General features: G+C 60.2%; 1 protein-coding gene across 8 annotated transcripts in view; it reads left to right on the top strand.

Annotated features, from left to right (window-relative positions):
* The window catches only part of COL16A1 (collagen type XVI alpha 1 chain), a 50104-nt gene that overhangs the window by 21970 nt on the left and 3302 nt on the right, over positions 1 to 24832 (top strand). For 4 of the 8 annotated variants that reach the window (XM_036025676.1, XM_036025677.1, XM_036025682.1 and 1 more), the window contains 27 exons: positions 682 to 741; positions 924 to 971; positions 1104 to 1157; positions 4497 to 4550; positions 4764 to 4796; positions 7157 to 7273; positions 7360 to 7401; positions 7505 to 7591; positions 8237 to 8281; positions 9203 to 9247; positions 10983 to 11036; positions 11584 to 11637; positions 12153 to 12206; positions 13764 to 13808; positions 13922 to 13975; positions 14286 to 14321; positions 14657 to 14719; positions 16995 to 17066; positions 17262 to 17315; positions 18145 to 18189; positions 18377 to 18421; positions 18740 to 18793; positions 19203 to 19256; positions 21234 to 21284; positions 21641 to 21730; positions 23169 to 23204; positions 23964 to 24008. In XM_036025676.1, coding sequence (XP_035881569.1) covers positions 682 to 741; positions 924 to 971; positions 1104 to 1157; positions 4497 to 4550; positions 4764 to 4796; positions 7157 to 7273; positions 7360 to 7401; positions 7505 to 7591; positions 8237 to 8281; positions 9203 to 9247; positions 10983 to 11036; positions 11584 to 11637; positions 12153 to 12206; positions 13764 to 13808; positions 13922 to 13975; positions 14286 to 14321; positions 14657 to 14719; positions 16995 to 17066; positions 17262 to 17315; positions 18145 to 18189; positions 18377 to 18421; positions 18740 to 18793; positions 19203 to 19256; positions 21234 to 21284; positions 21641 to 21730; positions 23169 to 23204; positions 23964 to 24008 — 1491 coding nt within the window. The remainder of the gene's footprint in view (positions 1 to 681; positions 742 to 923; positions 972 to 1103; positions 1158 to 4496; positions 4551 to 4763; positions 4797 to 7156; positions 7274 to 7359; positions 7402 to 7504; positions 7592 to 8236; positions 8282 to 9202; positions 9248 to 10982; positions 11037 to 11583; positions 11638 to 12152; positions 12207 to 13763; positions 13809 to 13921; positions 13976 to 14285; positions 14322 to 14656; positions 14720 to 16994; positions 17067 to 17261; positions 17316 to 18144; positions 18190 to 18376; positions 18422 to 18739; positions 18794 to 19202; positions 19257 to 21233; positions 21285 to 21640; positions 21731 to 23168; positions 23205 to 23963; positions 24009 to 24832) is intronic. The other 4 variants (XM_036025679.1, XM_036025678.1, XM_036025681.1 and 1 more) reach the window with 4 other exon arrangements.

Raw genomic sequence — 24832 nt, 5'->3', positions numbered from 1 at the left:
CCAAGGGAACCTATGCACATGCTAGTGGCCCTGGCCTGGAGAATGGGGACCAGCCTGGTCTCCTTGCCTTCCCAGCTCACTGGTCCCAGGGAGCAGGAGCTCCGAATGCTCCTCACTTTACCTGGGTGCTGACCCAGGGCTCTATCAGGATCCCAGGAGACCCAAGAGTTCCAAGATCCCCCCACACTGGGCAGGGGACAGCTGCATTTTTGAGTGGACGTGGGCGCCGAGTCAGGGGACAGGGACTAGGTGGGGAAGGACTAGCGGTGAAAGGGCAGAGATGAGAGGGACCAGGAGAGGAGGGCCCGGCAGGCGGGGCTGTGGCTGCACTGGAGGTGAGAACACCTGGGCTGCAGCAGATGGCGGTGAAACTGGAAATGCAGGCAGAGCAGCAGCCCTTGTCTGCTGAGTGACTCCCCCCGGGGCGGGAGCTCTGCGTACACTGGTCTGTTCCATCTTCGTGGCAGTCTGTGCATTCGGCGTTACTACCCCCGCCTTACAGATAAGGAGACTCAGGTTCAAGGGGTCGAACAGGCTGCCCAAGTGCACAATCGTAAGAGGCAGGTCCTAGACGTGAGCCCTGGCCTCTCCATCCCATGTGCCTGTGCCACCTCCCAGCTGCCAGTTTCCAGAAGGTCCCCCATCCATGCTCTCCTCTGACAAAGGCCCTTGTCTTTCCAGGGCGAGCCCGGGGAGTGCTCCTGTCCCCCCCGAGGAGACCCTGTCTTCTCTGGCATGCCGGTAAGTGGCGCTGAGCGCCCTCCCCCCAGCCAGGGGGAGAGGCCTGGCCTCCCGCCACAGCCCAACACACAAAAGCCCCGCAGGGCTTTGCGCCCCAGCCAGCTGCCTCCCCACGCAGCCCTGCGCTTGGTGTGGACGTTGCCTGTAACCTCTCCCCTTTTGCGACCCCCACTCCCACCCAGGGTGCTCCGGGACTTTGGATGGGCAGCTCCTGGCAGCCGGGCCCGCAGGTGTGTGTCGCTTGTCTCCTCTGTTTCTTCTCTTGTCCGCCAGTGCCTCCCGGCTTGCGCGCCCTCCCACGGCTGCCCCCAGCAACGGGGCAGCGCTTTCTTCTGGGTCTGACTATCTCTTCTCTCCCGCAGGGTCCCCCAGGAGTTCCCGGACCACCAGGCCCCCCTGGGGTGCCAGGGCTGCAGGTGAATGGGGGTAGAATGAGTTTGGAAGGCAAGGCGCATGCTCTGTGCTGGACCCCAGGGTGTGCTGCTCCCCCGCCCCGCCCCCGAGCACGCACACCTGTCATTTCTCACTCCTCTGTGCTCCTGCTCCCAAGGGTGCTATGGAGGGCCCGCTGACCCCTGGGGCAGGCTGTGAGCGCTCCCGGGCTTTTTTCAAGGAATGTCCTGTTGTGCCCTAGCCCAGTCACCCTACTGACACCCATGCCAGGCCCAGGCCTTGGCCAGCTGACAGGAACCCAGAATCTGGGTCAGATAAAACATTTCTTACACTGGTGCAGAGCTCCACCTGTTTCTTGCACACCTGCCATTTTCCAGGGACTGTTTTTGGTTTTTGGTTTTTTTAGATGCTGGTGATAAAACAACAGACGGAATTAAAAATCCCTCTTCTCTTGGAGTTTGCTTTCTAGTCGGAGGGACAGACAATGAGCAAAATAAATATAAATGGAATATAGTATGTCAGGAGATGATACATGCTAAGGAGAAAGATAACGTAGGGAGTGGGAATGGAAAACGGGAGGAAGGCAGGGAAGAGATGTGGGGAAAGTGTTGAACAGAAGGTAACATTTGAATTGAGACTTAAAGAATATGAGGAGTGAGCCTCGTTCTGCTTTTTTCTCACGGGAGAGTATTCCTGACAGGAAGCAGCAGGTGCGAAGGCCGGAGCGGGGAATGCAATGAGCCCCCTCCGGCGAGGAGGCCAGCGATAGTGAGGAGAGAGCGGCTAGAGTTGAGATCCCGCCGCAGGGCAACTAGTGTTTGTCCCAGAGCCTGGCAGCCTGACTTTGAATCCCAGCTGTGCTACGTGCTAGCTGTGTGATGCTGGCCCAGTTACATACCCTCTCTTTGTCTCCAGCCCTTCATCTGTTAAGTGCAGATAATTACCGCGTGTACCTCATGGGGCTATTGTGAATTTCAAACAAGCTAATGCATGCAAAGTGTATAGAACGGTGCCTGGCACATGGTAGGTGCTTAGAAGGCATTCACTATCATTACGATGACAACTACTGTTGTTATTTTACATCCATTCTCTCGTTCATTGGAGCCTTACATCAATGTTAGTAGGAAGGTGGTGTATCTGTAAGCCGCAGCTGGGCAAAGCAGGGCTCTGAGAGGGAAGAACCTTGGCTGAGGTCACCCCGCTGGGAGCTGGCGGCACTGGACTGTGCTTCCCCGTGCAGAGCATTTCTCTCCCGTGCCGCCCTTCAGGACAGCTCCCCAGTGGCCTGCACAGCAGGCCGTGTTTCCCAGGGCTCCTAGGAGGCACAGACTGTGGCTGCCATGTGTCTGGCTCTCAGCTCCTGGAAAGGTGATTTTCACCTGAAGAAGGAGGGCAGAATCACAGGGAAGCTTTTTATGAACTGTATTCCCCACGGCTCTGGTGATTGGGAGGTGTTACACTCATGCTCGCACACACACCCCCGTTGCTGATGGGAGTCTCCACTCTGATCACAGTTCCCTGTCTCATCCAGAGGCAGAAGTGGAGCCAACTCTGGGCCCCCAGGGGCAGCTGCACGTTTCCCAAGTACCGGGGCTTCCTGCTGCACTCCTGCCAGGAAACAGGAATCTGTCTGCAGGGAGCTTGCAGTTTGCTTGGGAAGCACGGCAGTCGTTTCAAAGTGATCCGTTAACCAGCTCACGCTGATGCAGTGTGAGCCGTGCCAAGACATGCTGGGGGAATGAGGCAGAGAGCAGTGACTGCTGGGCCTGGTGGTCCCAGGCACCAGAGTCCTCTGCCAGCGCCAGCGCTGGGGACCAGGCTGAGGCTGCCTCTGACAGGCAGCTGCCCTGTGCCAGGCAGGGCACAGATCCTGCCTCCCAGGCCGCGTCGTCTGCTGCAGCTCCTCCTTCGTGTACAGAGACTGGCTCAGAGACACACGGCACTTACTGGCCCAAGGCCACTGCTTGGTTATGTCATGCAAGCCTCACCCATTTCACGGGAGAGGAGACTGAGGCACAGGGCTTAAGAAATGTGCCCAAGGCTAGAGAGCTAGTAGACAGCGAGCTAACAGCTGTTCACAGCTGCAGTAGAACAATAGGTGGGTGTTTTAGTTCTGGGAGGCGGGGAAAAAAATCACAGAAAATCAGGCTTGAACTAACACATGGGCAATGCAGAGTGGAGCAGGGGGGTGAATAAGAATTTAGGGCATAATTACAATGAACACGTTCAAGGTGTTTTTCCCTTCCCAAGGCACTGTTCTAGGCTCCTCACCCCGTGAACTCCTTTAGGACACAGAATGAGCAGGGCTGGGCGATGGCACAGTGGTGGTGTGAGAGGAGGCAGCAGGGCTGACACGGGGTCTGACCCAGGCCTGGTGGAGCCTGGCCTGAAAGCGGGTGGGCTGGTGGCAGAAGGTGCATGTTCTCTCGCTGGGAGCTGGGACCTGAAGGGCGGCCGGCTCTCAGTCCCGGCCAAGGAAATCCCGTGCCGGGAGAGCAGGGTGAGCCGGGGTGCGCCCGCTCCACACGTATTTCATGCATGCCTCCTCCCCGTTGGGCACTGGGGACTCAAAGGCGAGCGTGTGCCCTGCTTCCATGGGGCATTTCATATGCATGTGCACACTGGGAGTCTGTCATGGGGGCAGAGAGTTTGGGGCAAAGCCTTCCTGTGAGCATTCTGCATGCCAGGCTGTGCACTAAGCTCCTTCCAGCTCTGGTCTCCTTTTAAACCTCACTGTCAACTAACCCTGTGTTATAGGTAAGGAAACTGAGGCACAGAGATTGTTTCTTCTCCACAAAACCTGCTAAACATTACACAGGTAGCAGGAATGGGCGCCTAACTAGGTCTGACTCCCCAGGCTCCACCTTGCTGCGTTTGTGAGTGTCCCTGGGAGGGTCTTTTGAGAAGCAATGCTGGCGTCGTGGTTGCGAGGGGTGTTGAAGCCAGTGGCCTCAGTCTGAACCTCACCTCTGTGCCTTGCTCGCCCTGTGACCGTGGGCAGTTACTCACCCTCTCTTGTTCTGTTTTTAAGATGGAGATAACACCTAGTTCACCAATAGAATTGTGACGATTCAATGAGAAAATGTAGGAAAAGGACTTAGCACAGGAAGAAGCAATGGTTACGTACTATGTAGAAGACCCTGTGCCTAGTTTCTGACTTCCGGTAACCTGTGGAGAAAAAACACCCTGTCAGACTGGGTTGGGGGGTCACCCTATGAACACATCTGGAGATTTCAAGCTAAGACTATGGGTTCAGCTTTGCAGGACGAGGGGAAGAGGCAACGGGGGTGGTGGGAATGAAGCAGGGAGCCCTGTGGGCTAGAGAGCGGAGTCCACTCACTGGCATCTCTTCTTGGCTGCAGGGAGTGCCTGGAAACAATGGTTTGCCGGGACAGCCCGGGCTGCCTGCAGAACTGGTAGGTACTGGTCAGGACTCACTGTCCAGCTGCCTTCCCAGGGCTGAGCTTGCCAGGCCAGCGCCCTGAGCTGCAGTGGCATTAGTGGGGGGACCCCTCTTCGGAGGCTGGGAGAAGCCTGGATGGCACGTGGCTTCCCAAGGCTCCACCCGATGCCATAATTCTCCTCCCCTTTCCCTCCCCTACCTGAGCCCTCCCATCTGTCTCTTGCAGGGGTCCTTACCCATTGAACAGCACCTCCTTCAGGTAAGAGGGTAAAAGGGAGGGGCGGGGACTGGCGGGGGCGGCAGAGAGCTGCAGATGGAGCTGTTTGTGGGCAACGTGGGCTCCGTGCGTGTATAAGAAGGTCTAGCTCCTAACTAACCCTCAGGCGATGCCTGCTGAAAGGACCCTGTTTGAAGGAACCCTGAGAAGGTGCCCACATGGTGGATGCGATTGGCAGCTCCAATCCCAAAGCCAGTGAGGCCCTCTACCACCCCTGGTCACACCAGGCCAGGGCCCAGCAGCACCCAGAGCAGAGCCGGGAGGGTGCAAGTGCACTGGGGGGATCTCAGGCCTGCCCGCCCAGGTTGCATTCTATGGTAAGACTGGGTGGGGGCCTTGGAGAAGGCTTCAGCCATCTTCTGGTCAATCCAGGAAGAATCGAGGAAGGAGAGGGGATTCCAGAAGCAATTCTAGAGGTGCAAGGGGACTTGGAGCCCGGAGGCAGAGTCAACCTGTGTGGGGGCAGCAGACAGTGTCAAGCTCACACCCAAGGGCGTAGCTTGGTCTGGCCTCTCAAGCTGGGCTGAGATTGCCCCTTGGGAACCAACGGTGACACAGCCCTTCCTTGCTCAGTCGCCTCTGGAGATGAGACCTGAACTTTTCCCTCCTCCAGCTCAGCATCCTCGGGGGTCCCTCCCAAGCTTTGGCCACCAGAGCCCCCTGTCCTGCCACCTTCTAGCACTAGTCAGTGCCCTGGATGTCCTACCTCCCCACTGGGTCAGGACGGCATGGGGGTGCACCTGCCCTGATCCTGCCCTAGCCCAAGAGATTTTCAACCTTTTTCACCTCATGACACAAAAACTAATTTTAAAATTGTGCAGCGCACCAAGAGATACATTCTTGCTGATCTGACATACAGATAGGTATGATTTTGATTCATTCACACCGGACAGCTATTGTTGTGTTGGCTGTTGTCTTTTTTTGTTTGCCACTCTTAAGGGGAAAGAGGTCAGTGCCCCTGACTATTTAGTCAGGTGTTGCAGATTTTAAACATTCCTGCATCCCACTGATTGAAAATCGCTGCCCCAGACGGCAGACGTCTCCAGAAGCAGCCTGAGGCCAGGTGAGCCTCCTGGCAGTGGTTACGTGTCAGAGCACAGTGGGGTTGCGGCAATGAAACCCCAGCTCCTCTGCCCCGGGCTTCCGGCAGCCTGGGCTCCTGAGTCCCGCCCCTGGGCAAGCGATGCGAGGCTCATGCAGGGCTTAGCGTTTCCCCGCGCAGCACTTCTTCTGAGGGCTTCTTAACCAAGTGCTCTGCAGAGGGCCCCGAGCAGCTGTCTGGAGAGGGGTCAGAGGGCACCCCAGGGAGTGCAGACCAGGAGCCCCCGCCACCACATGCATGCACAGCCCAGAGGAAGCCTGGGCCTGTGGACTGAACACCAGCTCTGGCCTCAGACAAGCCAGGGTTTAGTCCAAGCTCCCCAGTACTGTGGACAAGTCACGCTGTCTCTCTGGATGTGGGCTTTCTTATCTCCACAACGCTGCTAAGATGACCTGCCTCACTGGCTGTCAGGGTCCAGTGCGGTAATGTGCACAGGCCTATTACGATGACTGGCAGGTGGGTGCTGAGTAAGTGACAGCTGTGGCACCAGGCTGTACAGGGAACAGTGAGGGTGGAGCAGGGGCTCCTGCCCAGGGATTCACGGACACCCTACCAGCCCATGCATAGAGACCCCAGGCTCCCCAGTCCTCTGAGACTATAGTCTACTTTTTTTACTAGTGGGTTTTATTTTGGGGGGGAAGAGGATGCATCGCTTTCATCAAACTCTCAGAGGGCTCTGTGACCCACAGAGGTTAAAACCCCCAGGGAAGGGGAAGACCTTCTTGTCGAGAAGACTGCTGGGCCCAGTGGACTGGGCATCTCTGACCGCTGGGACCTGCTGGGACCTGCTGGGGACAGAAGGCAGACTCCACCCCCGAGGGCGTCTGCAAAAGGCCTGGCAGCTCCTGCAGCTGCTTCCCCTGCTCCCGCAGAAGCTGTTGGGAGCGGCCTTTTCAGCCTAAACCCTCGTGGCGCGTCCTCACAGTGGGTGCAGGTTGCAGGAACAACCAGGACAGATGGTCCCTCCGTGGGCCCCTCTGCCTCTTCCCACACGCCTGCCTGTCTGGAAAGTGGCTTTGGCGGGGCCCACCAGTGCTGCTTCTTGGAGGAAACTCAAAGCCAGTGTTGGGACTGTGTCCCCTGAGGATGGAGCGGAGCTGCCTCAGGGATGTGGCTGGGGAGGGGGAGAGGGTGTGCGAGGGCTGCTGGCCAGGCAGGGTGCACAGGCTGAGTCCAGGCGGGGTTCTTCCATGTGGCCCTTCCCGGCCACCTCAGACCCGCGTCACCCTCCCCTCCTCAGAGCCTCTGCGGGGACTGTGTCCAGAGGCAGACGGCCCGCCCAGTGGCCCTCCTGCAGAAAGGGGAGAAGGGAGACCAGGGCATCCCTGGCGTGCCAGGCCTTGACAACTGTGCCCGGGTAAGAGGCTGGGCTCAGGGGCAGCCTTGGTGCAGGGAAAGCCCCCCGTGGCAGCACCCGACAGAGCCTCTCGTTGTCCTTCACAGTGCTTCATAGAGCGGGAGCGCCCCCGAGCTGAGGAGGCCCGGGTGAGTGGGCCTTCGCTTCCCCCCTCCACGTCCCCCCCACCCACAATGAGCCCCACAGGGAAGGCCCCTGCCTGCTCACTCCCACCATCTCCCTCCGCTCCAGGGAGACAACAGCGAGGGCGACCCGGGCTGTGCTGGGAGCCCCGGCCTGCCCGGTCCTCCAGGACTGCCCGGCCAGAGAGGAGAAGAGGTAAGACCGGGGGCTGGGCCCTCGTCCTCACAGCGGCCCCTAGTTCCCAAGGGCAGTTCCATTGCCGTCCAGTGTCATCGGGCCCTCCAGGGGCTCCCTGTCTCTTGGGAGTCCTGCAGGGGCCCCCGAGGGCTCAGGTCAGCTGGCGCCCCTGACTGCTCTGACCTCACTGTTCTGCTCGCAAGCTGGCCTCCTCGCCGCTCTCGGGCCTCCTCCTCCCTCCCGGGCCTAGCTGCCGCCTCTGTCTGCATCATGCTCGTCGCCGTCTGACATGCTGTGTATTTCCTTCAGTTAAGAGCATTCCGCAGGCACCTACCAAGCGCCAGCTACGTGCCAGCCCCCGCTCTGTCTGTTACCGCCCGCCTCCCCGTGAAGTGTAAGCACCACGAGGCGCAGGTTCCTGTGTTCTGTTTATTGCTGTGTCCCCAGCACCTGAACCGGCGCCTGGTACACAGTATAGCTGCTCAATAGACATGCGTTGGCTGATTCAGTGAACTGAATGCAAGGTCTGACATCAGCTTTCACACCCAGCTCTGACATCAGCTGCCTGCAGACTCCGGCCGTGGCGAGCCAGGGGGGCTGCTGAGACCCCGGGCTCTGTGGGGCCTGAGCCTCTTCATCCGTTTCCCTTGGCTTCCTTTGCAGGGTCCGCCCGGCACGAGGGGCTCCCCGGGTCCTCCAGGCCCCATTGTAAGTATCCGGGGTCTCCTGGCCTGTTTGAGAAGCTCTCAGAAGGGTCCTAGTGCTTGAAAACCATTTTGCTGCCATGCGTCCAGGAAGCTGCGTGGGGCAGAAAGAGGAAACTTCCACCGCCCGCTCCTTTCTCTCGGCAGAGTGTCTATGGGGACCGTGGACTCCCGCCACCGGACCCCTGGGCATCTGCTGCTCTGCCCATGGTCCTGCTTAGAGGAGGCCTCCAGGGTGCATCTGTGTTTCCCCACCCCCATCCCTGCTGTGTTTTGCATAAGGGACCCAGGCTGGCCTAGGCAGGGGGGCACCGAGGCTGCTGGCTCTTGCTCTCTGCAGCCAGGGAAGCATGGGGCAGCCTGGCCAGACCTCTCTGCCCCATGACACCAGTCCCTCCAGGGGCCAGGGGCTGAGGTGGAGCTGCCCTGCCCTGCTCTGTAGGGCCACCTCTAGGACAAGCCTCCGAAGGCCAGACGAGGGGCATCCCCCTGGAGTCCTCTGTGGTGTTGATATGGCAGGAGAATAGAAGTGATTAGAAAAGGCTGGGAGAACTGAAAACGCTTTCTTTGGAGAAAAAAGGCTGGTGGGAACTATCTTAGGAGCAGGAGCCACCCACCTGCGGGCTCGGAGGTCAGGTAACAGGCGGGAGGGGCTTCCGCCCCAGCACAGGGGCTCAGCTAGACCCGGGAAGACTTGGGAAGGGCCGCTTGACTCTGGGGGCTGTTCCTCATCTCTGCTGATGGCGGAGCCACTCTCCCTGGAGCCAAGGGGAGGAGTGTGCGTCTCTGGGCCAAGACTTCCAAGGAGCCTCTTTTCCAGCTGCCTTGAAATATTCCCGTGACCTCTCCCACGACCCCTCAGCCCCAGACTGTGCCCCAGAGAGACTGAGCTTGTGAGATGTGACCTGCCTGTTTCTCCCACCAGGGCCCCCCAGGTTTTCCTGGTGCCGTTGGCTCCCCCGGATTGCCTGTAAGAACCTAGTGCCGCTCCACCTCCCCTCCCCCCACCAGCCAGGTCTCTGTGGCTTTTGCTTGTCTCCTTCCCTGTCGTGGCCTCACCTCCATCCTCCATGTTCGCTTGTCGTTGTCCCCCTGCAGGCATGGTGGCTAACGACACGGGCTCCCCGAGGTCCCAGCAGCTTGGGCATCTCCCCAGTGTCCGCCCTCTGGTCGTTTCCCCTTCTCCCACTTCTTCTGCTTTCTTTCTCTCATCACCGCCCTCCCCCACCCCACCCCCATCGCTTTTGTTTCCCTTTTCTCTCCCACAACCGCACATCACTCTCCACACGTCCTCTGGATCTATTTCACATGCTTATTTTAAGCCAGTGCCTCTAGGGGCCCTCTCTGTTCCTCCCTTCTCATTTCTGCCTCCCGCTTCTCCCACCTTTGGTGTTCACTGAAGATTTGCTGAAAGTCGTTCTTGGGGCCCTGCCAGGCGCCTGGCGCTGAGCCTGGCAGAGATGCCAACGCTTGAGGGCTTCACAGTGCAGGCTGGCACAGGTTCGCCGCCCTGCTGCTCGGCAGGGCTGTCCGGAGGCACCCCGGGGACCAGAAGGTGCCAGTGCCTGCACCTCTCCCAGCGTCCTGGAGGAAACTCTCGGCTTCCTCCTCTTCCTCTCCTCCTCCTTGGCTCCAGTCCCAGTCTGCTCCAAGGCTGGACATGTGGTGCCAGCCAGTGGGGTTTCTGAGAGTCGGGGCCCCTGCCCCTCTGTTCTCGGCATCTTGGTCTGCTCCTTCTGCCAGGCGTCCTTAATTCCTCCGCCTTCATCATCGCCACAAGTGTGTTTGAACCATCCTCATCCTCACTTTGCTCTGGGTCATGGAAACTAACCCACCGGGTGTCAGACTGTGTGCTCCCGGGGCCTGGCTCCCCTCCTCCCCGGCCTGGTGGCGCGGGCCCGGGGAGCCGGGCCCCTCCTTGTCGCAGTTCCATCTGTCCCCACGCCCTCCACCTGGCCGGACCGTGTCTGTTCCTGCTTGCTTGGGTGAAGGGGCCATCTGTCCGTCTAGCCATCTGTCTTGTGTTGTGGAAAGGTTTGGGCGCCGCCTCTCGTGGGCACGATGGGGGAGGGACGGACATGGCCCCTTCCTGCCGCGGCGAACATGCGAAGGGCAGGGCGAGGAGCTGGGGTGGGAGCTCCGGCCTTGATTGACAGTGCTATCCCTTTCTACCCCGAAAAGTGACAGGGACTGCTCTGGAGGCAGCCTTCCCATGTCTCTCCCCTGTGTCCCCAAAAGAAGGTGATTTTGACTGGGGGAGGGAGGGGGACTCGGACAGGTAAGTGTTGGGTGCCCAGCGGTACATTTTAGTGCGAGCATCACTCTAGGGACACCTCTCCTGACCGTTGCCATCACAGATGGAGCACACATGTGTCACCCTCTGGAAGGCACGCCCAGTTACTGTAGTAGGGCACACTAGCGACAGTCACCTGCCTCAGAGGTGCCCTCTGGGAGTCACCCACCTTGGGGGACATGTCTCTGTAGTCACCTGTCTTGGGGGCTGTGCTTCTGAGAGGCACCCGCAGATGACAGTCACCCTCCCAGGACACACACCCTATGGACACCTCGCTGGGCACCCTAGAGGGCCACCAGCAGCCCCCATCTTTGCCCAGAAAGGACACGGAGGGCTGCGTGGCAGGGGCAGGGGGCAGGGGCAGGGTAGGGAAGGCCGTCTCCTGCAGTTGCTCATGATTTTTCTCTCCAAGGGTCTTCAAGGAGAGCGAGGCCTCAGGGGCCTGACGGGGGAGAAGGGGGAGCCGGTAAGAGGCGGCCAGCGGGGGGTGGGGGGGCGGGGATAGATAAAGAACCCTGGGGAGACGGGGGGGGGGGCCCAGGGTGGCTGCTGCATGGAAGATGGGAGGTGGACCCCAGCTTTTGAAACTCTCGCCCCCCCGGCCTTGATTCTCTCAGTATGGGGGTCTCCATGCCACCTCAGGCTCCAAGGAGGCCCATCTCCCTGTGAGGGGCAAACACCCCTGTCCCCTGGTTTCCGCAGATGTCCCTGGGGGCTGCTCTCCGTTCTCCCTGCAGCTCTAGCAGGTCCCTGCTCCTCCCTCTCCCTGGCCCCTGTCAGCCCCTGCTCTGGGCCCCCTGCTCTGGGTCCGCGCCTCTGGCTCAGCTCCCAGGGTCTCGGTGGCAGTCGAGACCCAGCGAACCTGGGCCTCGGGGAAACGGCCCTTGGTGGTGGCTGACCTGGGCGGGTGCCTGCGGAATGGCGGCTCCAGGCACGCTGGCTTTGGCCACCCTTTCTCCCAGGAAGGGGAATAGAAATGTCAGGGGGCCGATCACGTCTACCTTTCTTTGCAGGGTGCTCCCGGACAACCTGGCTACCCAGGCGCCATGGGCCCACCAGGACTGCCTGTGAGTGAGAGGCACTGGCTCGGGGGGTGCTGGAGCCTTAGGGCGGTGGGCAGGGCAGGACGGGGCTTGGGCATCCCTCAGCAGCTCCTTCCTTTCCGAGCGTCTCGGCCCACGCCTCTGCCAGGCCGTCCATGCACAGCCCCCGCCCCGGAAGCCCCCTTGGCAGTATGGCGTGGTGCCACCACTTCGCTTTGGGGGCTCACTGCTGTCGCTGCACATTGAGGGCCAGACCCTCAGAGCACCCTGGGAGGCCGAGGCCCGGCAAGACCAAGATCTGCCTGGGGGAGGGGGCTGTTGAGAGAGTTGGAGGGACAGCACGGAGGTGCGGCCCCACACAGGAGCCTGCTGGGTGGGTGTGTCCCCTTTTCCACTGAGGACCATGGTGGCAGGCAAGGAGCAGCCCACCTCTCTCCCGCAGGCAGGCAGTCGTGTAAGGCCGCAGGCTCCACCCCTCTCATTAGTGCCGTGACAAGCAGGCCGTGGGGCTAATTCCTCTCTCCTTGCTCACTTCTCAGGGCAGCAAGGGGGAGCGAGGCTACGCTGGGCCCTCGGGAGAGAAGGGAGAATCGGTGAGTCTGTGTCGCAGCCCAGCGCGGGGGCGGGAGCAGGGCTTCAAACAGAGCCCGTCCCTGCCTGCCGCCCCCACCGCCGCCACCGAGATCTTCCCAGAAGCCTGTGAGGCGGGCACACGACTGCTGCTTCCCTGCCCCCTGAGTCACTCCAGCTGCATCTCAAGCAGTCAGCACAGGCTGGGGGCCAGAGCTGTGAGGAGAACCTCAGCAGGATTCATGGAGCCAAAGGCCTCGGGCTGCCAAGGGGAGGGGGGCCAGGAGTCAGCTGGCCGGAGACACCCCCACTCCCACCCCAGCAAAGGCAGGCTGACCGGGGTGGGCAGAGAGGCCCAGGCCTGGGATCTAGACCCCACTCGGCCACCTGGCCGGCTGCACGCGCACAAGCCCAGGCCCACCCTTTGCAGAGCCAGGCCTGCGCTGCGTGCAGGACCCAGGCTGTTGTCAGACCAGGACCCTGAGGCTCTTGAGGTGGCATGCATGGCTCACCCAGGGCCCTGCAGCTAGTTAGTGACTTAGGGTGCAGCCTGCCTGCAACCCGAGTCTTCCTGTGAAAAACCACCCAAACCTTAGCCTTACCGCCCCCCTCACCCATGTCAGCGAGGCCCCGCCGTGTGTTTATTCAATAACAAATATTTCTCACGGGCCTGCTGGTCCCCCGCCAGGCTCTGGGGGCACCGTGGTGAGTAGAACCTGTGATTGAGTCCCCTGCCCTCTCGGAGTTTACATTCCAGTGGGGGAGGCAGGGAACAGATGAATAAATAAACACATACAAATAATGAGAGATAAGACCAAAGGAAAAATTAGGAGAGGGGCTGGAGCGGCGTGCAGGACTGTTACGCGGAAGGCCAGGGAGGTCTCTGAGGAGGCAACCTGTTTGAGCTCAGTCCCAAATGAAGTGGGGGAGGGGCACGTGGCTGTCTGTACTGGGGAATCCCAGAGGGAGAGACCATGGCTGGGGCCGCTGAAGGGACAGCTTTGAGCCGTCTGATGATCTACTGATTTGAGAGACCCAGGTGGGATCAGGGCACTCATACAGTGGAGGGCGTTGTAGTGGAGGGTACAGTTGTGCGAAGGCCCAGGGTGTGGGTGTGGGGGGTGTCTCAGGACACAGTGGGCTGACCGAGCAAGGCAGACGGTACGAAAGGGGGAGGGAAGTGAATGGGGAGGGGTGGGGGGTCGGTACCAGATCACAGAATGCCTCCCACCTGGCGCTGGTGGCCAGCGTGATCCCCATTCAGGTGGCAGCGGGGAGCCATGGGAGGTTCTGAAGCAAGAGTGTTACAGTCCAAGCTACGCTGAAGAAGGGAGGGCAGCCGGTGGCTGGCTGGACTGCAGGGAGCCAGGAGTGGGCAGGACTAGTGAAGAGGCTAGTCCAGTAGCTCAGACAAGAGAGGGGAAGCCTAAAGAGACCACGGGGAGGAGTCCTGCTGGCCTAGAGGGGCCTCCCCCCGCACCTCCTGCCTCTGCGCCATGCCCCGTCCTCTGCCCCGTCCTCTTGCTGCCCACGTCCTCCAGTCAGAGTGATCAATTTTGCCCTCTTTTTTTTGTCTCCAGGGCCCACCAGGCTCTGAAGGCCTCCCAGGTCCCCCAGGCCCAGCGGTGAGTAAGGGAGGGGCAGGAAATGTGGACCTGGAGACCCCGGGTCCTGGTGCTGCCCCGGTATCTGAGGCAGGAAGGTCGAGTTCCAGCTGCATTGTCCTCTGTGATGACAGGGTCCCCGAGGAGAGAGAGGACCCCAAGGGAGCTCGGGTGAGAAGGGTGACCAGGTGAGTGGCAACTAGGACGCGGCTAGCCATCCTGACTGCAGCGGATGGTTGGGGGGAAGCGGGGGTGGGGTGGGAGGAGTAGGGTCATCTCATTGGTGGAGGGTAAACCAGCACTGGCCTCCCAGCCCCAATCTACCTCGAGTTGTAACCCCCGACCTCATGCCCAGGCCTCACCTGCTGGCCACCTTGGGCCGAGTGGAAGGCAAGGCCCCATGTCTAGAAGCAATATTGTCCTGTCCCTCTTTCTACCTGCCGGCCAGGTAGGACAGAAGGGGCAGCACAGCAAACTGTCCTTCCCTTCTTCCCGCAGGGATTTCAAGGCCAGCCAGGCTTTCCGGGCCCCCCGGTGAGTGGAGGCGCAAGGCCAGCTCTGTCCGATGTGATCCCGTCTGGGAGGGGGGCGGGCCTGGCCAGGCCAGACTCAGCAGGATGGGCCCGCGGAGGGGAGGGAAGGGGCACGAGAGGAACAGCCTGGGTGGCCAGGCCTGATGCCAGGAGCCAGGGCCTGGAGAGCAGGGCCTCCTGGGTGGGCCCCAGCCCATCAGGCCAGTGGACTCGGTGCTCCTGGGTGGTGTTTCTAGAAAGCATCAACAACGGGAAAGCACAGGCAGCAGGAAGAAGGAGGGGAGCTCCCCCCCGCTGCAGCCCCACGTTCATTCCTGCCTGGTCCTCTGTTCACAGGGTCCCCCTGGATTCCCAGGCAAAGCAGGAGCACCGGGCCCACCGGGACCCCCAGCGGAAAAGGTGAGCAGACCCCGTGTTGGCCACAGTCCCAGATCTGAGCTGTTTGGCTCCCACCCTCTGCTTCACCCCCGGCAGCAAGCCTTTGGGGGCTCAGGAACTGCCTCCATCACACTGAGGGAGGGGGATGGGAGCCCTCCAGGGTGGCCCCAGCACCTCCCCTGCTAGCAAGCCAGTGGGTTGCTAGGGATGGGCCCAGAACACCTGCCAGCCTGAGGCCAGGTCTCTGCCTGATGGGGGAGGGTGGGAGGGAGGAGGCAGAGGGGCGCAGTGAGAGCTGGGTGGCTAGGATGTGACAGGCTGCCAAGGCCAGCTTCATCTCCTCCAGGGGAAGGCGGGGAGCTGAGGTGGGGGAAGCGTGCCCACACTGGGAGCCTGGGAATCCCCACAGCGGGAAGAGCTGTGGCATTTGCCTTCTGGGTCTGACAAGAGCAGGAAGAGGCTAGCCTGGAGGTGTTGTCCCCAGGGGCCCAGAGAGTGACCTAGTGACAAGGGTGGGAGGGGGCAGCAGCCTGGGGAGCCCCCACACTGGCTTCCCCCAGGTTTGGCTTGCGAAACTGCCCTGGTGTGGGGAGGGCTGACATTCCTGTCTCAGCCCAATCGCTGGGCTTTGTGGATGCAACAGCTGGGTGGTGTGATGAGGCCCAGGATGCACTGCGAGCACCCACACGGGGACCCTCTTTCGTTGGGGAGCCCACACGGCACAGCAGAAATGACTTCCTGAGGGGCTTCTCTTGGTCTAAGCACTCTCCGTTCAAGTAAGGAAATGAGTCCCGGAGGCCGGGGCATGTAGCAAGGTGGAAGGTAAAGCCGCGACTTCCCTCCCAGCCAAGCAGAGCCCCCAGGCTGCTTCCAGAACCAGGGCCCACCAGCCGTGGTGGAGGCCACCTCCTGGCCCTTCTCTGGGAGGGACCTGGGTGGCAGCTGCTGCCAGAGCCCTGTGTGCTGGCTCTGCACTCCAGGGCTGCCTGCTCACCTTAGGCAGGTCATTGCAGACAACCCCAAACCTCTGGCCAGCGGTTCCTCCCCATTCCCAATGGAGCTGACATGTTTCTGGGGCTGGGCTGACCCCTCCTGGTGGCTGGTGGCATTGCAATGCCAGCCCAAGCTCTTTTTTTTCCATCCCCCTCTGAGTCATTTCCAGCTAGACCCCTTCCCCTTGACCACCTCACAGCCGCTGCTCCAGGGCAGCCACCCCCTCTGCACTGGAGAAGGCAGCAGCCCTCCTCACAGGGACGCCTGCCTACCCCCTTCTCCCATAAACACTCTAATTCAAAGGGCTGTTCTCATCACTCCCCTTCTTTGAAATGTTAATGGCTCCCCCGAGCCCGAGCCCGTAGCAGTGTTTCCACTGTGTTTTGTAGTCCTCCAGTCCCATTGCACAGGAGCTCATGCAAACCCTCAGTCTATAAAACAGATACAAGTGGAGCTTCTCTGGCTAAAGCAAGGGTAGGGCGTCCCTGAGTCGCCCCTCGGGGCCCTGCTTTGTGCCCCAGGCGCCCCCCAGGGGGCTGAGAAGAACTATTTGAAAATACCCGTCTTTTCAATAATGTTGAGCATGGTGTGCAGGGCCCACAGCCACCCAGGCCCCAACGCCTCCAGCCTCCTCTCCCACCCATCACATGGGCTCCCGAGACATGGTGGCTGGGCCAGGCGTGTAACCACTTCTGAGTCCCTGCCTTGCCTTCTCTGAGGTTCCCTTGGCGTGCCCTGCTCCCCCTCGCCACCTGCCCAGACCTCGGACGCCCTTCAGAGTCTAGCATCCGGTGACACTTTGATGACATTTCCCTTGGCCCTGGCCAGAGGGAGCTTCTCCGTCCTCTGAGCTCCTGTAGCCCCTTATTTCCGCAGCGCACAGGGACTCTTGCGTTGCCCCTGACTGTGAGCCTCTGAGCTCCTCGAGAAAGGGGACCCCCTTCTCACCTGGGAGAGGCGGAGGCTATACAGCACTGGGTGCCTTGCTGGGGCCGATGTGAGGTGAACACCTCAGTTCGCACCCGCTACTGAGCGCCCACCGTGCCAGCCCCTGGTCAGCCCTGGAGAGGATGCTGGACTTCTCCGGCTCTGCCCCTTCCTCGTGGAGCAGTGGGGAATGCCGTGCGGATGAAGACAGACCCCCTTGGGGGAGTGCTGTGTGGAGGACAGCTGCGCGATCCAGAGCAGAACTGGGGGCGGAAGCCAGCCACCCCAACCCGCAGCAGTCGCCGCAGGGTGGCCCAGGGCCGCGTCTCCGGCGTGGGCTGAGGCCCTGCTGACTCTGCTGGGGGCTTGCTTCCAGGGCAGCGAAGGGATTCGAGGTCCATCAGGCATGCCTGGGCCCCCTGGACCACCAGGGCCTCCCGGAATTCAGGTAAGTGTGTGCCCCCTTAGCCTGGCGGGCGTGGGTTATGTGTGCATGTATGCACAGGTGCATGCGTGTGTGCGCATGTGCATTCGGTAGGGCGGGGAGTTGGGTGAGGGGCGGAGAGGCTGGGGGGCCAGGTGAGGCCTCACTGCTCTGAGGGTTCCAGCACGGTCGTGTGGAAATGCCTTTTCCTGTTTCCAGGGCCCTGCCGGCCTGGACGGTCTGGATGGAAAGGACGGCAAGCCTGGCTTGAGGGTGAGACGATGGGCAGGGAGGGTGCTCCCTTCCTTCTCTAAGAGCCAAAGTCGAGGGAGCCCCGATGAAGGGAACTGAAGCGGCCCCCATCTCTGTCGGGGGCGCCCACACCTTCCCTCGGCCTGCCTCTCACCACACCCCACCTCCCTGATGGCACCAGAGTGCCGTGGTGTCCCAGTTCTCCTGGTAGCCTTAGCCCCCTTGGATGAGCCAGGCCTTTCCGAAGGCAGGGCAGTGACATGAGTAAATTCCTGTCCAGAAACTCAGACAGCTAAAGGAACTAGTGTCCCTTGGGGCCCCACTTGTGTTGGATACCTGGCTCAGAGCCTGCTCACCCAGGCAGGGTGGGCTGGGTGGTCACAGTGACATAGGGGACCTGGATTCCAGCCCCATCTGCAGCTCCTGCTGTCTGGAACCAATGCTCCCAGCTTTTGAGTAGACACATTAACCCAAGGGACCCAACTAGGCTAATGTCATAAGAAACCAGGTTGCAGATGTGGATGGACTTGAGCCAGCCTGGCCCCTTGGGTCTGATTTTGCTGGGGCATCTGAAAGGGATGGGGCCACGGCAAAGGGCAGAGCATCCAGGGCAACCCCATTCTGTACCCAAAAGAAGGAAACCTGAGGTCCAGAGAGGGGGGTAGGATTCATGCAGGGGCCACAGCCAGTCAGAGGCTGAGCCCAGCTGGGAGTCTTCCCACTGCCCCACAGGACCTCCCTCCGTCCTGGGGCAGCTGGGGGAGGGGCTGGAGAAGGGAGAAACATTGGTGAATGAGTTGGGTACAAGCTGGACAGAGCTCCTGGCTCAATGCCCCTGCTCTTTCCCTAGGGAGACCCCGGTGTCGCTGGCCCACCCGGACTCATGGGACCCCCGGTAAGTTGAGCTGCAGGGAGGAGCTGGGAGCCGGGAGGTGCCAAAGCTGAGCCAGCCTAGCTCTGCCGTGGTGTGTGGGGTAGCTCGGATCCTCCGTAGGTTGGTCTGGTTTGTTTAACCTGAAGGACGATGGGAAGGGGCCTCTGGTGGAGGCAAGGGATGTGGCAACTCCCTGCTTTTTTCCCAGGGTTTCAAGGGGAAACCAGGACTTCCTGGCCTTCCAGGACCAAAGGTAAGGGCCTGGTGACCTCTGCCAAGCAGGTTTTCTTGGCTCTTCTCCACGCCTGACCCCAGGCAAATGCGGCACCCCAGACAGACTGGACGTACCACCTGATCCTGGGCTGAGATGCCATCCCAACGCCCAAACCTCCTGAGGCCGCCGGTGCCTGGTAGACCGGGTCAGGGCTTCCCCCGTCTACCAGGCTGAGGGTCTCAGAGGGCCTCGGGCCAGAGCTGGGGCAAGTGGCCAGACCCCTCTGGGGTGGGGTCAGCGTGGGGTGGGGAGGAGCCAGGTGGCAGTCTGGCAGCTCCAGTTCCCTCTCTCTTTCAGGGCGACTGTGGACAGCCAGGTCCTCCAGGGAGCAGCGGCCGGCCCGGGGCTGAGGTAAGGGCTGGGGATCTGCACCTGCTGCCTTCCGACAGCCTCTGGGCTCTGCCGACCTGGGATGCAGCCGCTTCCTCTCGCTCGCCAGCAAAGCAGCTGTCTTCTCTCCTGGGCCTTGGGGGAGGTTTTGCCCAGCATGGCACGCCTTGTCTTTCTCCCTCCTCTTAAGGGTTGTAACGGTTCCCCTTTCCATGGACTGGATGTCCCGGGCTGGGGGCTCTGTCTGGCCCTTGTACTCACGGGCAGGGCTGGTGCCCCGGGCCCCGGAAGGCTTATGCCTGGAGCCCGGGGCTCGGCTCGGCTCCCTGGACCGTTGGCGTTCCACCTGCTCCACTCAGGCTCCACCCAACATCCTCGGGTGTGTGATTCTGTTTCTCTGTCTTTTCTTTTTCCCTTCTGACTCCTGCAGGGTGAGCCTGGTGCCATGGGACCCCAGGGAAGACCCGGCCCCCCTGGCCACGCTGTGAGTTCGCTGTTTCTGTCTCTGCCCCTAGGGGAGTGAGGGTTCCTTTGGAGCCGGGTGCCCGTGGGCCAGCTGGCGACCCCCTGACCCCGGGAGCAGCCCTCAGCTGCGCAGAGCTCCACGGGGCTTTGGGCTCACCCAGTCCAGCGGTTCCCAGGCTTTTTGCCATTTTCCTATTTTCTGGGTCCCTTTGAATTTACTTATCAAACAAAGGTCATTCAGTTATTCAACAAATAATTACTGGGCACCTGCTCCACGCCAGGCGTGGTTCCAAGCTCAGGACTAAGGCGGCGGGGAAGATAGACACGGTCCCCCGATCCCAGAACTTCTGTGCAGGCACAACAAGCAAACTCACGTGGAAGTGATGTGGTGTCACAGGAGGTGGGGGGACCAGAGGTGACTCCAGAGGAACCTTTGACAAGAAGGAGCCAGTTGTCCAGCAGCCCTGGGGAAGAGCCTCCAGGTCGGGGGTGGGGAGGGGGGAGGAAAGCAGATGGTGCAAAGCACCTGATACCCAGAGGGGCTTGTATATTTGGGGAGCCCGAGATCAGCTTGGCTGGAGTGGAGTTCAAGGAGGATGGGAGTGGGCACAGGGAAACTGAGCTTGGAAAGGACATGATGCAGATGGGATGGGGGCCACAGGTGGAGCGGGGCAGCAGTGCCCAGACCAGGCGTGTGATTAGAGGCAGCGGTCCTGCTAGTGACCTGCATGGGGCGGGGAGGCAGGGAGGAGTGGAAAGAGGGCAATCGAGGGTGACTCCTGTGTTGGGTTGTACATCAGTGGGTGGTCTATTTACTGAGGTCGAAGAGGATATTTACTAAGCAATAATGGATTTTCCATCTACCTCACTCATCAGCAGCGTAGATGACGGCCAATGGGCGCCTTTGATCAGTGTGAAGGCGCCGAGCTGGTGGGGTTCCCGAGCAAAGCAAATAAAGGCACTGGCATTTTATTGCAGCCCTACTGTGGCGGGCTGTAGAGCTGCAGGCTTTGGGAAGTGTTAAAAATAGTTCATGACCAACCAAGAAACAGAACTCACGGGCCTTCATCACTATTTTTAGAGATCTCAAGGGGTCCAAAGGCCTCCGGCTGGGGACCGAAGGTCCAGCTCAGACCCCCTCACATTACAGATGGAGGGAGGAGTCACACACTCTGAATTGTGTCCCCACTGGAGACTCATTCAGGGGCTAGGGACAAGGGGGATATAAGGTCCCTCTTCCCTCCTCTGTCTGCCCAGCCCCGCCCCCTGCTGTGTGCCAGCCTCAGTGCTGGACATTCCTGTCCAGGAGACTTCAGAAGAGTGGAGCAGAGACCACGCCCCCAGAACGTGCCATGTGGGAGAGTGCGGGGAGTGCGCTCTGAGAGAGATGTGTGCCCTGGGAGCCCTGGGTAGCTCTGGTGGCTCTGTTCAGGGAGGCGACATTGGAGCTGTTTCTCAGCTGCAGATGTCTGGGGGGGGCCTTTGGGCAAGGGCCAGCCCAGGCAGGGCAGGAGCACTCCTGCGTGTTCATGTTCAAGTTGCCGTCCTCCCGTGGTAGGGAGGCTGCAGGAGACCGGGAGGCCTGGGGTCGGTGCTGAGCCCCTGCCCCTCACACCCTGCTGTGAGGACCCCCACTTCTGCTCTTCACCTCCACAGAAGGCAGGCGGGGGGTGGGGGTGGGGCTTGGAAGACACCTAAGCCAATGATGTGGTTAACTCCCTCAGAGTGGGTAACCCCTTTGCTCCCTGATCATCCCCTCAGCACAGCCCCGGATGTACCACTGCATGAGCGGCTGGCACCAGGGGCCCATGAGCGTAGGGACCCCCAGGCCTCAGCTCTGTCACAAATCTTTTAGCAGAAGCTCAAGTGCAACACCCAGAGGGAAGGAGGATTTAGGATGAAGGTTAGGGCTTGTTCCTGCTGTCGTCCCCCCACACCTCCCGGAGGCCTTGTTACGAGAGATTCTTTTCAACCCACTGACTTTGTTTCTCTTTAGGGACCAGCGGGGCCTCCAGGCCAGCCAGGCCCAGCTGGGATTTCTGCAGTGGTGAGTGACAGGCGCCCCCAATCCTCCCCTCCCCCACACCAGGAATTTGGCCCTGCTCTGCTCTGGGCTCCTTTTGGAGGGAGCTTGGGGGATGGAGAATAGCTTGTCCCCATCCCTCTCTTTTTCTGGTCAGCCTCTCTTGCCTCCAGAGGCCTCCCCCGCCGGCATGTGCTGAAGGCCTTGGAGAGGGCCACGGGCCATCCCAGGGTCCCGTCTCCAGTTCAGGAGGCACCAGCTCCCCCTGTGGGGCCTGGGGGTTGGTGGGTGTGGTCCCTGGCACACAGCGTCTGCCCCTGGCTTTGTGGGGTTCATTTTTGTCCCTCCCCTCCCTTCTCACCATCCTCCCTTTTCTCCAGGGCCCAAAGGGAGACCGGGGAGCCACTGGGGAAAGGGGCCTGTCAGGCCTCCCGGGCCAGCCTGGCCCACCTGGACACCCCGGCCCTCCGGTAAGACCCGCCTGCTCAGGCGCCGCCCCAGGGGAAAGGGCCCGCTGGCTTTGTCAGTTGAGCGCTGCACTGCACGTGCGGGGGCTCCTGGGAAGGAGGGGCTGTTTGCATGGAAAAGGGCAGCATGAGCTTGTTCTGAGGATCCCATCATGTTCGGAAGGAGGGACAAGCTCAGTCAGCAGGCACCGCTGTGCCCACTGCACAGCAGGCCGCTGCTGCTGACCACGTGCCAGAGACGCAGGTAGAGCTCCCTCCACGCGGTGTCCGGCAGGGGACACTTGGCCCCGCCCCTCCGCAGCGAGCTTGTGGGTGACCACAGGAAATGTGTAAATGTCAGGAATTAGAAACACAGCGCTATTACTGAATGAAGCTTTCTCAGCGACTCGGAAACCACTGATAATGTGTTGAATGAAGAACCAAGGGCATGGCATCTGTCGTTTCATCTGTACTGCAACCTTATTTAGTCGGTCCGATTGTCCCCATTGTACAGACGAGGAAACCAAAGTCTGGCAAGGTTAAGCAGGGTGTCCAGAGGCACACAGCTGGTGAGTGGGACAGCCTGTCTGATGCCAGAACTTTCGAGTCAGACACGCTGCCGTACTCCCTCTCCCAAAGGTCCCAGACGGGCGAACCGGTGAGGTGGGCCGACAGTCAGTCTCAGGGAAGAAAGTCAGTGGGCGGAGCTGAGGCAGAAAGCCAGGTCTCCCAGCCTGCATGTCACAGCACTTTCCAGCAAAGCAGACTTTCTTCTGAGGAGCGATAGCCATGACCCTGGGGCTGGGGCCCTAGACTGGGGCGGGTATGACCCCAGCAGAGTGAGCTGTACATCCTGGTCAGCCCATGTGCCAAGAGGGCCAAGTCTCACCTGCCACTCCCTCGCACTCCTGCCAGGGACTGTGGGCAGGCAGGTCCCTCCGTCCCTCCCCTTCCCTGCCTGCAGGCTCAGGAGCCTCCGGGACCCCTGGATGAATCTGCCAGGTTGCCTTGCAATTCCTCTTCCCCAGCACCCACCAGAAGTGGGCGGGTGGGGCCCAGGAGGGTGCCTCTCCTGTCCTAGGGAGGGAGCAGGCTCACCTGACCAGATCTGCAGTTCACACCTTCATTCAACAAACATGTAACATACACTCAGAACCAGAGACTGCAGGATGCTGGGTCTCAGGCAGAGAGGTGTGGTCGGCTCTTCCTAGTAGGGCTCAGTGGGCGGGGGCGGGAGGAGCCTGGAGCTGTCAAGTGTGGCAAGTGAGGGACTCTGGGACAAGACAGGAGTGTGGGGCAGAATTCTAAGTTTCCATGCCTGTGGCCAGAGTGTCCCAGAGGGAGGGGGAGGGCCATGACCCATCACTGGAATGGGGGCTGGGCACGCTGGGTGGGCCAAGCAAAGCATGTGACGTCAAGCTGGATTGGCACTCATGGCATCTTTATTGCTCTTACTTCCCAGGGTGAGCCTGGTGCGGATGGTGCGGCCGGCAAAGAGGTACTGTTTGTGCTGACTTGTCCTCTTCCCGTGGGAGTGCCACTTCGCGCTCCTGGCCCTGCCCTGGCCCCTCCTCGTCCACTCAGTCACCCTCCCAGCACGCAGACTGTCCCGGGACAGATTATACATGGGGCACCGTGCCCGTGTCGCTCGGGGGAGAGGAGCTGGGCTGCAGGGCGTGGGGATGGGAGCGGGACTTGTTTTTCATTATTTTTTTAAACCATGTGTCTGATCAAAAAGAGACAATAGTAAAAATAAATTCCAAACACACATTTCCTGGGCGCCAGTGCTTGCCAGGCCCCCCCAGTGTGCCACAGATTGGCTCTTTTATTCTAAATTCTCACCTCTTTTTTGAGAGAGAGAGAGAAGTGAAGGAGAAAGAGAGGGAAAGAAACATCAATCGGTTGCCTCTCGTACAGCTGCATCTGGGGACCTGGCTGCGGATCAAGCCGGCGACCCTTTGGTTTGCTGGCCAGCGCTCAATCCGCTGAGCCACGCCAGCCAGGGCTCACCTCTTTTTGTCTGTAACAAGAGACCCAACATAATAATACATCTCCATGCCATGGGGGACACCAGTTTCCTTTCCAGCTGTCCACCATCCTGTTAACAGGGAGGCTCTTGTCCTTTCTCATACGGAGCCCACTAGACCCAGCGCAGGGGCCTGAGGCTGTGGACGGTGATCCTTTCAGGGGACATGCCTCCCCTGGGTGGCTTGGAGATGCTGCGTAGACTTGATCCCTGACATTTGCTTTCCTCTAGGGACCGCCTGGAAAACAGGGATTCCATGGATCCCCTGGTCCAAAGGTGAGTGGGCGCTGAGTGGGTTTGAGAGGAAAAGCTCATGAGTTGGTTAAGCCTGGCCCCCAGCTACGACTTTAGCCATGGAGGGGACACACGGGAAAGGGACACACAGGGGGACAAAGTGGGCAGAGCCTGGAACAACCTCATCTCTGAACACTTCTCACATGGCACTGTTCCAGGATTCTTAGCTGTCATTGGGGGAATGGAAGTTTCAAATTCATTCTCTCATTGATTGGTTGACTGATTGATCGACTCATTCATTCATTCATTCATTCTGCAAGCATCTGTTTGATCTTGCTTCCATGCCAGGCCCTCTGTCCTTGCCTTGGGTAAAAAGAGGTCCCCGAACAAGAGGTGCTCACTTAGTCCAGTCACACTTACACTAGAGTGTGGTGGGTTTTACTGAAAATGAGACACAGCACTGAGGGATCAGAGGGAGGCATGCTCAGCTCAGCGTGGGAGTCAGGGAAGCTGCACAAAAAACAGGAACATTTCAGCTCCTACCCTTCCCGACAGCATGGATGCACCCGGAGAGCATTATGCTGAGTGAAATAAGTCAGGCGGTGAAAGACAAATCCCATATGATCTCACCTATAAGTGGAACCTAGTCAACAAAACAAACAAGCAAAATATAACCAGAGACATTGAAATACGGAACAAACTGACAGTAACCAGAAGGGAAGTGGGAGGGGATCATGGGGGAGGGGAGGAAGGGTCGTCAAGGAACATGTGTAAAGGACACATGGACAAAACCAAAGGGGGGTAGGATTGAGGGTGGGAGGTGGGGATGGCTGGGATCAGGGGGAGTGGTGGGAGGGAGATAGAGA

This window comes from Phyllostomus discolor, chromosome 5, assembly GCF_004126475.2.
Source record: "Phyllostomus discolor isolate MPI-MPIP mPhyDis1 chromosome 5, mPhyDis1.pri.v3, whole genome shotgun sequence".
Taxonomy (NCBI): Eukaryota; Metazoa; Chordata; class Mammalia; order Chiroptera; family Phyllostomidae; genus Phyllostomus; species Phyllostomus discolor.
This window is presented reverse-complemented; position numbering and strand designations above follow the sequence as displayed.